At 43.3% G+C, this 15,069-nt stretch overlaps 1 protein-coding gene across 13 annotated transcripts in view; it reads left to right on the forward strand.

Moving 5' to 3' along the window:
- Positions 1-15,069, forward strand: part of GPC6 (glypican 6) — a 1,040,045-nt gene that overhangs the window by 1,005,490 nt on the left and 19,486 nt on the right. For all 13 annotated transcript variants that reach the window (XM_072976448.1, XM_031684439.2, XM_072976442.1 and 10 more), the window contains one exon: positions 13,903-14,039. In XM_072976448.1, the coding sequence (XP_072832549.1) occupies positions 13,903-14,039 (137 nt within the window). The remainder of the gene's footprint in view (positions 1-13,902; positions 14,040-15,069) is intronic.

Below are 15,069 nucleotides of genomic sequence, written 5' to 3' on the forward strand. Positions count from 1 at the left end.
GGCCACACCTGGCCACTGAGCACTGGAGACACCTGCAGCCTGGACTGAGACAGGTTGTATTGTAAAATACACACCAGATTTTCAAGACTTAGTACAAAAAAAGAATGCAAAATATCTCATTAAGTTTTTTCCTATTTACTATAGATTGAAACAATAATATTTTGGATATGTTGGCTTAAACCAGATGTAGTCCCCAAATTAACTTCGCTTTCCTTTTTTTCAACATGGCGTCTAGAAAAGTTTAAATTACATTTGTGGCTCATGTTATATTTCTTGTTGCTGCTTTAGATTCTCATTGTTTCCTTGCCAAGAATGGTCATTCTGCCACTTTCCAAGATTGTTCCTTTCCCACTGGAGCTAAAAAAAAGAGGATTTCTGACATCTTTGCTACTTGTAGGAAACCAAGGGAATCTGTTTAAGTTATCGGATGGTTAAGATGTAAAGGTGAAGGTCAAGTCACTGGAGTCTAATCACAAGGGGAATAAATGGCACCCTTCATTGGTACCCTATGGGGTAAATTGGATCTTTAAGGTAACCAGATGGCTCCCAGGAAAAGGTAATTTACCTCCCAGGAGTAAGAACTTGATTTCCAAGAAAGAATGCACTTTCGTCACCCTGCGCCATCTGTCCCCATGGTGATGTTCTCCTCATTAAGGACTTTTAGCTCCAAGTGCCCTCCTACTATATTAACTTACTAAACTTTATTAAGTCTTTAAGACGATAGTTAGGGGATGGGCACTATTTTCCCCATTTTGAAACCAATTTGTAGGGAAATGATGCAACTTTGCCAAAGTCACAGATAAAGCAAACACGGCTCCACATAGAGATTCTCCAGGAATTTCCACTTCTCTCCCATATTGAAGAGGCTCCCTATCTATAAGCTTCTGCCACTCAGGGTCCCTCTGCCAAAAACAGATCTTCCCAACTCTTCTATCTACGGGATGCTATTCATCCTTTAAGGCCCAATTCAAATGCCACCTCTTCCCTGAAGCCTCCCTTGATGCCACCTCCTCCTCAATAGAAAAAGGTTGAATTTAACTTCTCTTGCCCTCCAGCCCTTAAACGTATGAGTTGCTTATTACGTTTATTTTTGTATAAGAATCTTTCCCCCGCTGGGTAGTAAGTTCCTTGAAGGCAGGACCATCTCATATATATCACTCTGTGCTCAGAACATTGCAGACTAAACAGATGTGTGTGTGTGTGTGTCTGTGTGTGTGTTTAATTGAACTGAGTACCCATATGTAGACCCTAAGCAACCATTTCTCCATAAAATAGGGAAGTTTATAAGACAGACACCCCTCCCAATGGCAATAGTTCATTTTTTGCAATTAAGGGCACCTGGAGCTCAAATTTCACTTACAATTTAATTTGGAGACTCAGAATTTAGATTTGCCCTCTGCCTACTCTGCTTCATGTATTCATTCGTTTATCTATTCATTTGCTATCTGTTGAGCACAACTATAAACCAGGCACTGTGCCCGATGGGGCACCCATCTCCTAGGATGTGCTGAACACCAAGCACAGAGGCCCTGCCCCTGTACCACCTACAGCCTGGGACTCACTGTCACAACGATGGGGACTTCTTTATGACAGGAAAACCAGGCGCGTCTCTGTGAGTGCATAGCAGGGAGGTCCTGAGTGATCTTGGGGTCAAAGGAGGAGCCTAGGGAAGGGAAGTTGATGTTGAGGCTCATGGAAGGAATTATCCACTAAATCATGCTCTTCTTTTCCCAGTGTGTAGACTACACGTTTGAGTTCAAGTTCATCGACATCCTCAGGTCCCGGGGTTTCCATTCTTGGGTGCATTTGTTAGTATCTCATTCTCTTCTTCCTCAAACTCCCTTAGGCCAAAATCACTGACAATTAAACTTAAACCAATTCCCAATTAAATCCCTGAAAGAAAAGGCAGAACATTACATTATATCATAAATATCATGCAACAGATGAAGAAATAGCATTTATTGTGCACCACAGTACAAGTCTACATAGTTAAGGATAAATCAAATCACACCTGCCCCCAGAGCAATTTAAATGTTTTTTGTTACCTATTCCACAAGAGATTTAGGGCAACCCATCTCTACCAGAAATGGCTTCAGAATTTAGATGAATCTGATTTTGACCTACCACTTGCTCATTTTTGTTCTGCACTGCACCTAAATCACTTTTCCAATGTGCACATGCCTTTGTGGTTCCTCTTGCTGTTGGACGGAATTACGTGTCATATCTTACTTAAGAAGAAGACTCAATTACTCAGTCTCACGTGAGCAACAGGGTGTTCCTCATTCCCCAAGCTCCAGATATCTGTAGCGGCTTCAGAGAAAGAGACCAGAATGCACATCTGCTTCTCAGCTTTGGCGTGGAAGAATACAGCTCCAAACGTTCAGAATTAAATGGCGAACCTTAAAATGTTCAGGAATGTCGCAACTTGAAGTGTAATGCTTTGCCATGCCCCCTCCCCCCTTTTTAACTTAGCAGACATACTTGTTAATGTCCTGGATTTCATTCCCTGAAGATGAAAACTGAGCATTTTAAGAGTAACTTCAAGCAGTTACGAGTCACCACATTGTTGCAATCACAGGTAGTATTAGAGACTCTGTCTGGATTTTCTGAGTATTGTCAAAGACCCTATGGAGGGACTGCACATTTGAAGTAATAGTTGGCAAAGAAATCAGTTTTTTTCCAGCAAGACTAGATGTTCAGAACATCGAACATTTTTCACGTTCTTGAAATCGGGCTATTAAATCGATGCGCTTTTTCTGGCGGTTTCCTGAATGAGAGCTAATTTCCAGGTTAGTCCTACACAAAAGGATTAGTCTATGCAAGTACTGCCGTCTTATTGTCATGGAGGGAAAGTGAGGGAAATCTGCTTTTCAAGCCACAAAAAACTTCCGAAGTTTTCACTCCATAGTGACAGAAGAGATGGTGTTGGGAGTAGAGGTCAGTTTTTAAATATCCAGATGGCTTCAGCATGCCTGATGTAACTGCTAGAAATCTTGAATTCTTTCTCTTCTTTTGGGCATGCGTCTGAGATGCTTCTATCTAGCAATTATGAAGACCGCGTGTTTGTTCATCTAACTTAGAATCAGCACTTGTCATAATTCAGGCTCTAGATCAAGGAAAGCTCCTTAGGGGTGTTTGTACCTCTGCAGCCAAAATAATGCCCCAAAAATGTTAGAGACCAAAGGTAGCACTCGAGGAAGACAGGGCTGGTCTCAAAAGCCCGGAGCAGAGAGCGAGAGAGCAAAGGTTGGATGGACCCAAGGTCAGAAATGAGTCAAAAGGAGGCTTTACTGGGTGATGGGCAGAGAAAAACAGAATCCACCGTTGGCAGGTGAAGCTAGCTATCGACTGCAAAGGAACAAAGCAAAGCAAGAGGGAACATTGGGGTCTCCATCTCAACGCCAATCCCTGGAGGAGGAGCAAGAACAGACTTTTGCTTTGTGGTCAAGCTTGTCCATGAAGACCCCCCAGAACTGCTCAGAGAGGGGGAAGTGACTTGCTCTAGGTCGGGCAGCAGATCCCAAGTCCTCTTCACGTTAGCATACATGCCTGTCATTGGAAATGTTTAAATGGATTCTAGGTGAGAATCTGTCAAGAACGCTCTGGAAGCATTGGACCTTGGGAGCTCTGCTGAGTCTCCAGTTTCCGTGATTCATGGATAAAACCGTTCCTTGAAGTTAGTCATATTTTCAGTCTTAAGAGTATGTTGTGCCACAATTTTAGTACCCACTGTGCAAAGTAATATTTTGATTTCACCTGCATTTCCACGGACCAAATGTTCTCTTGTCTTTTTCTTTACACTATTGAAGTCAACTGTGCCATCGCTCAAGGATGTGGAGAATGCTTACTCCCCTTTTTTGCCTAAAATGTAATACCAGGAGGACGGAGGCACAATCGGAACATTAGGTATAAACAGGAGGATCTGAAGCTTTGCTATCATCTTCTCAAAATTTTCTGCCAAAAAAATTTTTTTGACATGAACGGCATATGAAGAAAATGTCTCCCTTATTTATTTCACTTTGAGGACCAATGTTTTGCCAGAAAAGAATCTCATCTGTCTTCTCAGGGTCATGTCCTTGATACAAGGTCATCACGTAGCCAAGAAACTCCAAACCTGAAGCCAGAGGCGATGGTGCAAACTCCAGATTTTTCATCCAGTTCCCAATCCCCTGAGAAACTGGACAAAACTAAACATTGCCTTTTTAAACCTTCAACGATTCTCTCACTTCCTGCAGGTTTTTGTATCCGTCTTAGTTTTTCCTACCAAATGTGTTTGTGTTTGTCTCCTTGGGGGGAAACGTGGAAAGTTCTGCGGGGAGAATATGTCACATAAGAACAGAGTAGAACGCGTTGCTGAATTCCCAGGGAACGTGTGAGAAGGCCCAGAACGCGAGGCTGGTTTCGCATTGCCTGGTGACTCGAGCGCTCAGCAGAGTGCTGGGTGGCTGTGTTGTGTCTGCTTTGGGTTTACTGATAAATCGCATGGAACAGGACCCTGCTGTCACCCCCAAGACCTATTTAGAAGCTTCCCGAAAGAACATGTGTGACCAGTGATTTCTCCAAGAATTCCAGAGCCTACCGCAACATTACACAACAGACAGGGACCATCTGAGGCCGGAAAAATAATGCCAAAGAGTTTCACAAAGTCAGAATGAATGGAAAACTGATGTTTTAGTGACTAAGATGCTAAAAGCCGTATCGGGAGAATGGGCTTGGGTTCAAGCTTCAGCGTAAATCGAGCAAGTAGATTAACATGTCATGGGGTCTTCAGGCTCCTCATTGAACTAAGTGGCATCAGAAACCCCTACTTCCTCAAGAACATTAAGCAGATTATATTCACAGATATTTGCCCACATCAGAAAAACCAGTGTTTCCTCTGAGACTTCAGAACTTTAAACGCTCTACTCCAGACTGTCCGGGTGTGTTTTCAAGTGAGTGTGCGAAGTTGTGAACAGGTACACTCGCTGTCTGACCGTTGTTTGATCACTGAAGGTGGAGGCATGACTTGAAATCTAACGCAGGTTGACACTGTGAATTGAAGGACGTGGTGCTTTAAGAAAAGATTATTATTCCCTAGAGTGAAGCTGGATGAGGTCACCATCCCTGAAACAGGATTATTAAACTCGCAGGTTGCAAAGATGGTATCATGTGTCAGGGATTTCCCTTCACTTGACCAAAGTGGCCTTGAGACAAAAATGTCCATGAGACAAAAATGAGGCTGCCTTTGTTTCTTTCAACAGATTGTCTCCCAAAGCTAACAAATGACCTTCAGCCTATAAAATATTCACATTGTTTTTTTTCCTTCAGTATGTATTATTTAGTGTATAGCCCTTTAAATATTAACCATCTTTTTTCTAGATATGGTATATATTATTTACATCCGGTTGCATTAGGTTTCCATGCAGATAAAATAGGCACATTGGAATCTTTGTGAAGTCATGAGCAGGTAGGGCATCCAGCCAGATGCCCGCAGCAGGTGCCCAGCGACATGAATTCTGGTCCAGGCATGATGGAAGGAGGGCAGCAGGGGCTTCCTCACAGTTCATTCCTCACCCTTGGCAGGGAAGATCCAGAGGAAATAACAGGTCCAGGGTAGATGCGCCTCGGGTAGCAGACAGGCAGCCATGAGCACAGTCTCTCGGAAGAGATCAGATAAGCCGCATCAAAGAAGCCACACAGAACCAAAGACAATGACACAGTTCAAACACTCCCAGTCAAAATTTAACAAGTCACTCACTTAGGAAACCAAGGGGAAGGTACTGGAGACCGTATGTCTCTGTAAAGATTGTAAAGGCTGTTTAAGATGGAATTCATTCCACTTTTAGTTAAATTCTCATGGTTTTCCCCCAAGCCCAGCTTGCCTTTGAGATCTCCGAGGCTCTTCCATCTTACCTATGTAAATTGCACCTGGAATGACACTTGAGATGGCAGGTGACTAGAATCCTAATTGGAGGATTCAAGAGCTCATCAGAGATCCCCCACCTCGCTCGGGGAGTTATCAGGTTCAGGGGAAAGCACTTTTTTTTTTCAGAGGACCTGACTGAATTTGCCTGTGTCTTCCTTACTCTCCCAGGGAAAGTCCAGAAGGCAGTAGCTGGCAGATAATCGATCATTTTTGAAATCTTACTTCCCTTAGCAGATCATTGACAACGCCGTTCATGCATTTATTCGTTCGACATATATTTCTTAAACACTCAGGACATGCACAGCACTGCTTTCCAAATCTCTGCTGTGGAGCAGATACTCCCAGGGTGTCAGGAAATCACAGATGCTTCTTAACAAAAAGAGGAGCTGAAGGCCAGAGTGGCGGCTAAAAGTGATGGCTTGTGCATGGATAAAATTAGTCTGCTGTTGGAGGCGAAAACTTGGGAGGACCTGATAGATTTTTCGCTTTTACTCCCTCTGGATAGAAATGACTGATTATCCACCTTCCTAATAGTCCTCGTGGCAGAGTTCAGCAGCCACCAGAAAGCAGATATCAGCAAAGCCTTATTTGCTCCGGAAGGAATATGGTTTCCCCCAGAAAGGAACTCTCCAGACAAATTGATGTCAGTGCTCCCACAGCCCTTTGCTTACCCGTGACCACCCTGCTTGCTCCGCGTCTGTTTATGCCTCTCCAGCCAGGGGAGCTTGGAGCCCGTCAAGAGCAATGACTTGTACTAGCTAAATTTGTACCCCCAGGGTGTAGCACAAAACCTGGCATAGAGAAGGCATAGAGGAAGTGTTTAATGGATAAATGCTAGCAACCAAAGCCTTTTTTCTTATTTAACCAATGTCTTGGAACTTTTTCTAAATTATATTACACTTCCCTGTTTCATTAAACTGATTTCATTGAATGTTTTTGCTTGCTAAGTCACTGACCCAAAATATATTGTGTCAGTCCCTGTGCTAGAGACTGGCGGAGCTCCAGTTTTTGGTTTTTGTTTTTTGTTTTTTGTTTTTTTTTTGATCTCACATCTCTATCAGCAAAAAAATCAGAGTCATAGACACCCAGTATATTTATAACTGTTTATGCATAAATTATACACAAGCACTGCTGAACTAATATATTCTGTACCTTGTGAAATCTGTGCCAAAACGTAGAAACTTTTGCAGAATGAGATAAAATAAAGAACCTGTATTTTATTTGTACTTTGCCATGTTCCACGTATGTCAGCAGTGGGGGAAATGGCACTCCTGCCCTTTTATCATTGTTCACATGCACTTCCATTGTGTGAAAAGAAAGCAATCCAAAGTTTCTTTACAAAAGTCATTTTAAGTCACTGATCCATTTAATGAGTTAGTTATAACTACAAAATTTCATCCATAAATGCGTCTAACTAGTATATACGAACTGTGATAGATTTCAGTGCCCCTGGAGCAAGCTAATAAAGGGAGAGCCTTTTCCCAATGTGGGGTCTTACACTTTCCATGGATAATTGAATGTTTTTGCTTGCTAAGTGGCCACACCATATGGACTGACTGAAGACATATCGGTATGTAAATAGATGACATATTAGGAAGTCTCAATTCCCCTTATATTTTGATACTTGAAAAATCAAAATAGAAGTTCTAATGTTTTTGTCTTGAATCACACTGAATCATTTGCACACCCCCAAGGAGGTACACAGCACCCCCACCATCAACCCAACACACACACATTGGAGACCATGGCGGGAGGCAACCTCCCTGTTACGCCTAGTGGTTAAGAGTAACAATTCCGAAGTCTGCATTTGAACGTGAATCTCACCTCTCCCACTTACTAGATGTGTGGCCACTTTTTTTCACCTCGCTGAAGCCCGTTTCCCAGTTGTAAGCGGGAGATGATACTTCAGCCAGGATAGAATTGTGAAGATTGAATGTAAGTGCCTTAGCTCAGTGAAAGCTCCCAGTTACCCCACAATCGTTTTGAATCAATTACTGCCCTAGGCTGAAGGCAGCAAGGGAGCACCGTGTGCCCTGACAATAAAGTCTTATTTCTTTTTACAGCTTTTCATTATTTTTAACTTTTGCAAACGATAATGAAATGGTTGGAAAATGATAAAATTAACGTCTATATATCCCTTGTGTAGATTCAATGATGGCTGACTTTTTTGCTATTTTCAAATAAGTAAAAGACAAAATAACACTTCATCACTGAATATCTTTTCATGAATCTTCTAAAAGCAAGGACAGTCTCCTACACAGCCCCAATACCATGACTACGCTCAACATTAACCATAATTCAGTAATATCATCTACTCTGCTTTATGTTCAAAATTTCCTAATTATCTCAAGTCTCTCTCTTATAGCTTGGTACCCACCTCAAAATCCAGGATTCAGTTAAAGTCTTCACATAGCATTTGGTCGTTATCCTGCTAGAGCTTTGTTTTTGGTTTTTGTGTGTGTGGTTTTTTGTTTGTTTAGTTTTTTTTTTTTTACAGCGGTCTTCTTTCCTTTTTTCCCCTCCTCTTTTGAAGAGTAAAGGCAGGTGTCTTATATACTGTCCCACACACTGACTGTGTCTGATCATTTATTTACAGTGCTATTTAGTTTATACCTCTCTCCCCAACATTTCCTGTCGTTAAGTTGTTAAGACGGAAGGTTGATAAGATTCAGGTTAAGTATTTGGGGCAAGAGGACTTCTTCAGTGCAGTTGTCAGACAATAGTGCTTGGACAGTCCTTTCTGCTCTTTGTCTTTGCCAATCTCCTTGTTTTTAGCAGTCCCTTCCCCTTGTCCGCTACCTCCCTCTTTGGTGTAATTGTCCAATTCTGTAGGGTGGGTATGAAAATGGTATCACTGTCTTTCTATGGTTAAGTATTCAGAACCCCTGACAGATTTTAAATGAAGAGTGTCTGCCTTTACTGAAGCCAGTAATTGAAATTGTCAGAAATCAGAACCAAGTCCAGATAAGTTCTGTAAGAGGGCCTGGGTTTTCCTATGGATCCCAGCAGTATACATTTGGGTCAGATGCCTATGGGACAACAGAAACTGTTTAACTTTCACAATCTGTCAACAGCATAGATGAAAATATTTAGTACACAGGTAGTACTAACAGTACACTATTCCTAATATCACACTGGACACGTGGTAAGTGGAATTTGCAAGCATCGGAGAGTGTTCATTTGTCCTAGAATTGCTCTTTGGGGAAGCAGGGACACGAAATTGTCAATTCCACATTTGATCCCAGTTCTTTGTTCCCATCAGGTCTGTATTATTAATGAAGGAAGGCTCACTCTCATTCTCAGTAATATATTTCTACCAAGAGCACTTGCTAACATAAAGCTAGCACACTGTTGTGTGTTCTTGAGTTTCCGGGGGAAATAAAAACAACTCAGATCTGGAGCTATGGCAAAGTAAGTTACATTATTATTCAAAAAGAAAAAGAAAAGAAAACGAAAAAAAATTTCCAAACGATGTGAGAATTGAAAAACTTTGTTGATACTAAAAAACAAACTGCAATCATTCAGCTATTCTTTCAAACCAAAGGCATATTCCCCTCCAGTGGCTAATAGTGTCCATGTTTTTCAGCTGTCTGCTTCTCCACCCCAGTCTGGAAGAGAATTGGACGATATTTTCGTGCAGAATGTTAAAACAGCATTTACATCTCTCACTGCTCTTTTGCTGTTTCTGCCTTCAGTTGCACAGTGGGAATGCCTGGCGTCTGAAATGCCAGCGTGAACACGACCTGATTACAAAGTGTGCTGAGACGAATGGTCCGAGAGGACCCACACTCCTCGCTAAACCAGATACAACTCCCAGGAGGACCCACAACTCCTCCCGGCCCCTCTGAGATGACAGCCCACACTGTGTGACCTCAGCTCTTTTGTGTTAGCCATGTTGTCTGTGACTCTGTAACAGACCAGAGCAATGAAACCATTTTCTCAATCAACACTTATGGAGCACATACTGTGTGCTGAAACATATGTGACCAACTCATCTCAGTTTGCCCAGGACTAACTCATCTCAGTTTTCGTGCTGAAAATTCAGTGTCCTAGATCCCCCTATGTCGCGGGTAAAATGGGGATGGTTGGCCACTCGACCCTTTCTAAGCACAGAGGATAGAGACCAATTAGAACCCAGTCCCTGCCATCAAAAAGCATGTGGTCTTAGTGAGAATCAGAAAAGTCAGCCAATTATAAGAGGTCGGAGTGATCGGTGTTCAGAATCATGAACAGGGCCCTGTGGAACACGGAAAGTTCAAGCCAAGCCTAACTCAGAAGCCAGGGAATGCACCTTGAAAGAAACAATGCTCGAGTTTGATTTAAAAAAAAAAAAAAAAAAAAAAAAAAAAGAGCCGCCTGACCTACACTGTTAAACTTGGCAAACATTAAAAAAGGAGATACCTGTGGGAGGTCATGCAATTTTATTCTTTCTCTGTGTCTCAAAATATATATATTTGGTTCAGATTCCCACAGCATCAAGGTGAGATTTCAGCATGAAATAAGCAGGAAAGGGCACGCTCGTTCTTGACGTATTCTTATGAGACAGAATAAAGCTTACAGTATTTCTGTCCTGAAGCTGGTGATTATTCCCTGAACTAGTCCTGAACATCTGACACCTGTTTCTTACTCTGGAGTTTGTGTTTGAGAACAGTGACCATGAGTGGCCCAAGGGGGGGATTCCAGATGAGAAGTGAAGGGACCCCAATGTGGCACCCTGCCGAACAAATGTGAGGGATTTCATCTTTGACATGTTTTATTTTGAAAGAAAATTCAAACTTACTGAAAAATTGCACTTTTGCAAAATTTTTAGACCTCCATCTAGATTCACCAATTATTAAAAATGTCCCACATTTGCTTTCTCACTCTCTTTCTCTCTACATCTATGTGTTGTTGTTCAATATGATTATGATTATTCCCGAACCGTGCTAGAAGTTGTGGAAATCATAACTCTTTAACTCTATACACTCCAGTGTGTATCTCTTAAGCTCATGACATTCTCCTGTGTTACCACAGTATGAGTTCATATTCAGGAATTTTAACACTGAAATAATATTATGATCTAATATAGAGTCAGTATTCAAATTTTGCCAACTATCTCAATTATGTCATTTATGGCAATTATTTTTCCAATCTAGCGCCCAATCCAGAAGCGCCCCCTGCATTTGGACCCATGTCTCTTATTCTCTTTCATCTAGAACTCCAGCTCGCGTTTGTCTTTCATGAAGGACGTTTTTGAGGAATACCAACCAGTCGTTTTGTAGAACGTCCCTCAGTTTGGGTTCGTCTACTGTGTCCTCATGATTGGATTCAGGTTGTGAATTTTAGCTACAGAAGTGACGTCTCCTTGTCACACCACATCAGGAGGCACCCGAAATCAGCCTGTCCCATTACTCATCCCCTGGCTGAGGTGGGGGCCGCCAAGCTTCTGCACTGTGTGTAAAATGACCAAGTTTCCTTTTGTAATGAGTCACCTGTAGGGGATGCTTTGAGATTGTGTAAATATCCTATTCCCCATCACATTTGGGCCCAATAATTTTTGCACCTGTACTGGTTTGCCAGGGCTGCGTAGCCACCAACTGAGTGACTTACAACAACAGAAATGTAATTTCTCACAGTCTGGAGTTCAAGGTGCCAGCAGGGCTGCTTCCTCCTGAGGCTGTGAGGGAGATGCTGTCTCAGGCCTCTCCCCTGGCTTCATGTGGTTGGGGTTTCCTTGGCTTGTAGACGCATCACCTCAGTTTCTGCCTCCATCTTCACATGGTCTTCTCCCCGTGCGTGTCTGTCTCCGTGTCCTAATTTCCCCTTTCTATAAGAACAAAGTCATGCTGGATCAGAGCTCCCCCTGATGACCCCATTTTAACTTGATCATCTGCAAAGACTCTATTTCCAAATAAGGTCACATTCAAAGGTCCCGGTGGGTAAGACTCCAGCATCTTTTGGGGGGAAACAATTCAACCCATAACAGCGTCTATGGATGACATTTACTGAGATCAGTTACTACTATGACGGTTGCAGAATGGTGATTTTTCCATCTTGCTTTTAACATTTATTTGTTGGTACTTGATGGGGTTGGGGAAGGTTGAAGGTTTTTTGGATAATTGTTGAACAGAGAATGTCCGTCCCTCTATGGCTGGATAGAAATGGCCACATATCTTTAGAACGAAAAAATAAAAAACCAGTAACAACATGCATAAGTACCTGTACCAGGAGTGGTGAGCAGAGAAGGCCTGGCGTCCTCGCAGCCCTGTAGCCAGTCAGGTTGGCTGGAAGGAGAGCTGGGGGGCAGCCTGTGGACCAAAGTCAGCGCGACTGGGGAAATCGGAGAGCGTAGTGTTCAAGCTACCCAAACATCTGCTGTGTGTCAGCTGCTCCTAGGAATGCCATTACTGGTGGATTTGTTTTTTTTAACGTTCTGAAACAAAAGTAACATCACACCATTTAAGGATATATACCAGGCTCTCAGATTCCACTTTCTGGTCATCTTCAGAACTTGGTTGGTGAACAGACATTTCCCAGGACTGAAATCTCTGTCATCACCAGAATCACAGATGAACAAGGGCTGTACAATTCTGGAACTACCGAGAAATATGACTAGGGACAACACGAAATGTCAGAGCGCTTTTCTTTCTTTGTGTTTATTCTTAAACCTGACAAAAGACCTTTGGAGTTTTTTTTCTCAAATCTATACTCCGTCCACGGTAAACACAGAATGCTTTCTTTCCAAAGGCTACAGATCACACGTGTCAGTGGTTCTCACTTCTAGGATGCTGCGTCGGTTTGCAGGGCTGTTGAGACAAGGTACCACAGTGCAGATGGGGTGGCTTAAAGTCTATCGTCTCCCTGTTCTGCAGGCCAGACGTCCAAAACGTGAGGTGTTGGTAGGATTTGTTGCTTCTGAAGGCTGTGAGGGAAGGATTTTTTTCCAGGCTTCTTTCCTTGGCCTGTAGATGAATGTCTTCTTCCTGTGTCTCACATTGTCTTACCTCTATGGATATCTCTGTGTCCGTATTTCCCCTTTTGTATAAGAACCCCAGGCATGTTGGATTAAGGGATCCCTAATGACCTCATTTTAACTTCCTTACTTCTATAAAAACATTAACTCCTAATAAGGTCACATTCGGAGGTACTGAGGGCTTCAGCATGTGAATAGGGTGGCAGAGTGACATAATTCAATGAGTAACAGATGCATTTCAACCATCCATAGATTTTCCCAATGTTCATGTAGACAGAAGAAGAAATCAGAGTTGTGGCTGTGTGGACCTAGATGCAAGTTATGAAGCCAGACTGGTACCAAATCCCTCTCCCTGCCTTCCCCATAGATGAAAAGCTAGTGCTGAGCCTGAAAACTCGGAAGATGCTGGTCCCAAGCTCCTCCAGGCCATCCGTCCACACGGCTGTGGATTTTGCACTTACCTGTGTCTGGAAAGACTCTCCTCCCTCTGCTGCTAGAGATTTCTAAGTGGGTTTGGTTTGCTGCTCAGCGTCCAAGAGGGTGGGCCTGTCAGTCAGTCAAGAGTGGAGATTACCAGCAGCTGAATTAGTGACAATCTGCAGTTCTTGCAGAAACGAGCAGATCTTTGGAGAAAGCTCTGTATCTTTTCGTGCACTGTTGAGGTGCATTTACCTGACATCCTGACAGATGAGTTCTAAAGGATATATTTAGGGTATTTGCAATAAGGAACACCTATTTCTCCCAGCCGAAGAGGGGCCCGAAGTCAGTTGAGATGCTTCATGAGGTCTTAATGCAAAGAATGGGAGGATAGGAAAGATGGAAACCAAGGAGCCAGTCACCTGAGATTCTCTGCCGGAAGCTAGAAGGAGATTGAGGGAAGAGGAAGTGAGGCTTTCCTGGGCAAAAAATCCTGCAGGATGCTGTCTCTCTTAAAGCTGATGGAGAGTTTGCGCTAGTCCTAACCTTCACCTGCATTGCATTCTTGTGTAGAAGTGGGCAGTGCCTGGGGAGAATGTTCACTGTCTTTCCTTGCTTTCTTGATCAGGTCACAGACATAAAAGAGAAACTGAAGCTCTCTAAAAAGGTCTGGTCGGCGTTGCCCTACACCATCTGCAAGGACGAGAGTGTGACAGCGGGCACGTCCAACGAAGAGGAATGTTGGAACGGGCACAGCAAAGCCAGGTGAGGGCGACTCACTGTTCTTATGAGTGGGGCATTGCACATCCAGCCCTGGAAGGCTCTCCTGGCACAGCTCTGCAGACCTGTGTGTGCAAAAAGCAACGGAGGGTGGAGGGACAAGTTGTCACTTAGCGACAGCTGTTCACAGTGACAGGCTTGATGGGCACCTGGGAGCACTTACTCTCAAGGTGCCATTAAGCGTGGAATCCTTGTTCTGAATGCCTCGCCTCTGGATGAGGACGGAGCGATGGTGACAGATGCCAGGTTATGGATATCCCGAGATCACAAAGAGCTTTTACGTTCACTTAATGACTTTAAGATAGCGGAGCTATTTTTATCCGAGTTACATTTGTACAGCTTACTGGGATTTTTTCCATCACAAGTTAAACAGGGAGTGAAAATCTGACTATAATTTTTTTTCACCCTCGGAGAAAAAAAAAATATTCAAGTCTCATTGAAAGGGTAAGGGAAAAAGAAAACGATGGACAAGCAAGAGTGCATCTCATAGCTCCCATGCCTTGGAGGGGTCCACTGGACCCCCTGATGAGAGATGGCTCTGTCTCATCCTGCCACTCTGCTGCCCAGTGCTGCTGGCACTTGGTATGGAATTTCTGACTTTCTTGATTCAGCCCAGAAATGGGCTTGGCCTGAGTTTTCATAGGGTGGAGAAGCTGGATGAGGGAACTGGCTGGGAGCCGACAGGCAGGGCAGACACCAGGAGAGGAATCTGCCCAGGGCCCTCCTTAGCGAGGGTGCAGGTGGGTAGAGCAGCTGGTAAACTGGACTCAAGGAATCTTTGGGGATCAACCAGCAGGTGGAGAAGCTAAGAGGGGGCTCTGTTCTGGGGCTTCTTGGGCGGTTTCAAGCATATGAAGCAGCTGTGATGAGAAGCAAACAAGAAGAGTCGTGGATATCAAGTTGAGAAGGAACTGCAGAAGGCAGGGTGCGAGGAAGGTGCTCACTGGGTATAACTTCTCACACTGCTGAGTTGCACTTTTTAACTTCTATTGGCAATGATATTATTAGCCCTACT

This window comes from Vicugna pacos, chromosome 14 (genome assembly GCF_048564905.1).
Source record: "Vicugna pacos chromosome 14, VicPac4, whole genome shotgun sequence".
NCBI classification, from domain to species: Eukaryota; Metazoa; Chordata; class Mammalia; order Artiodactyla; family Camelidae; genus Vicugna; species Vicugna pacos.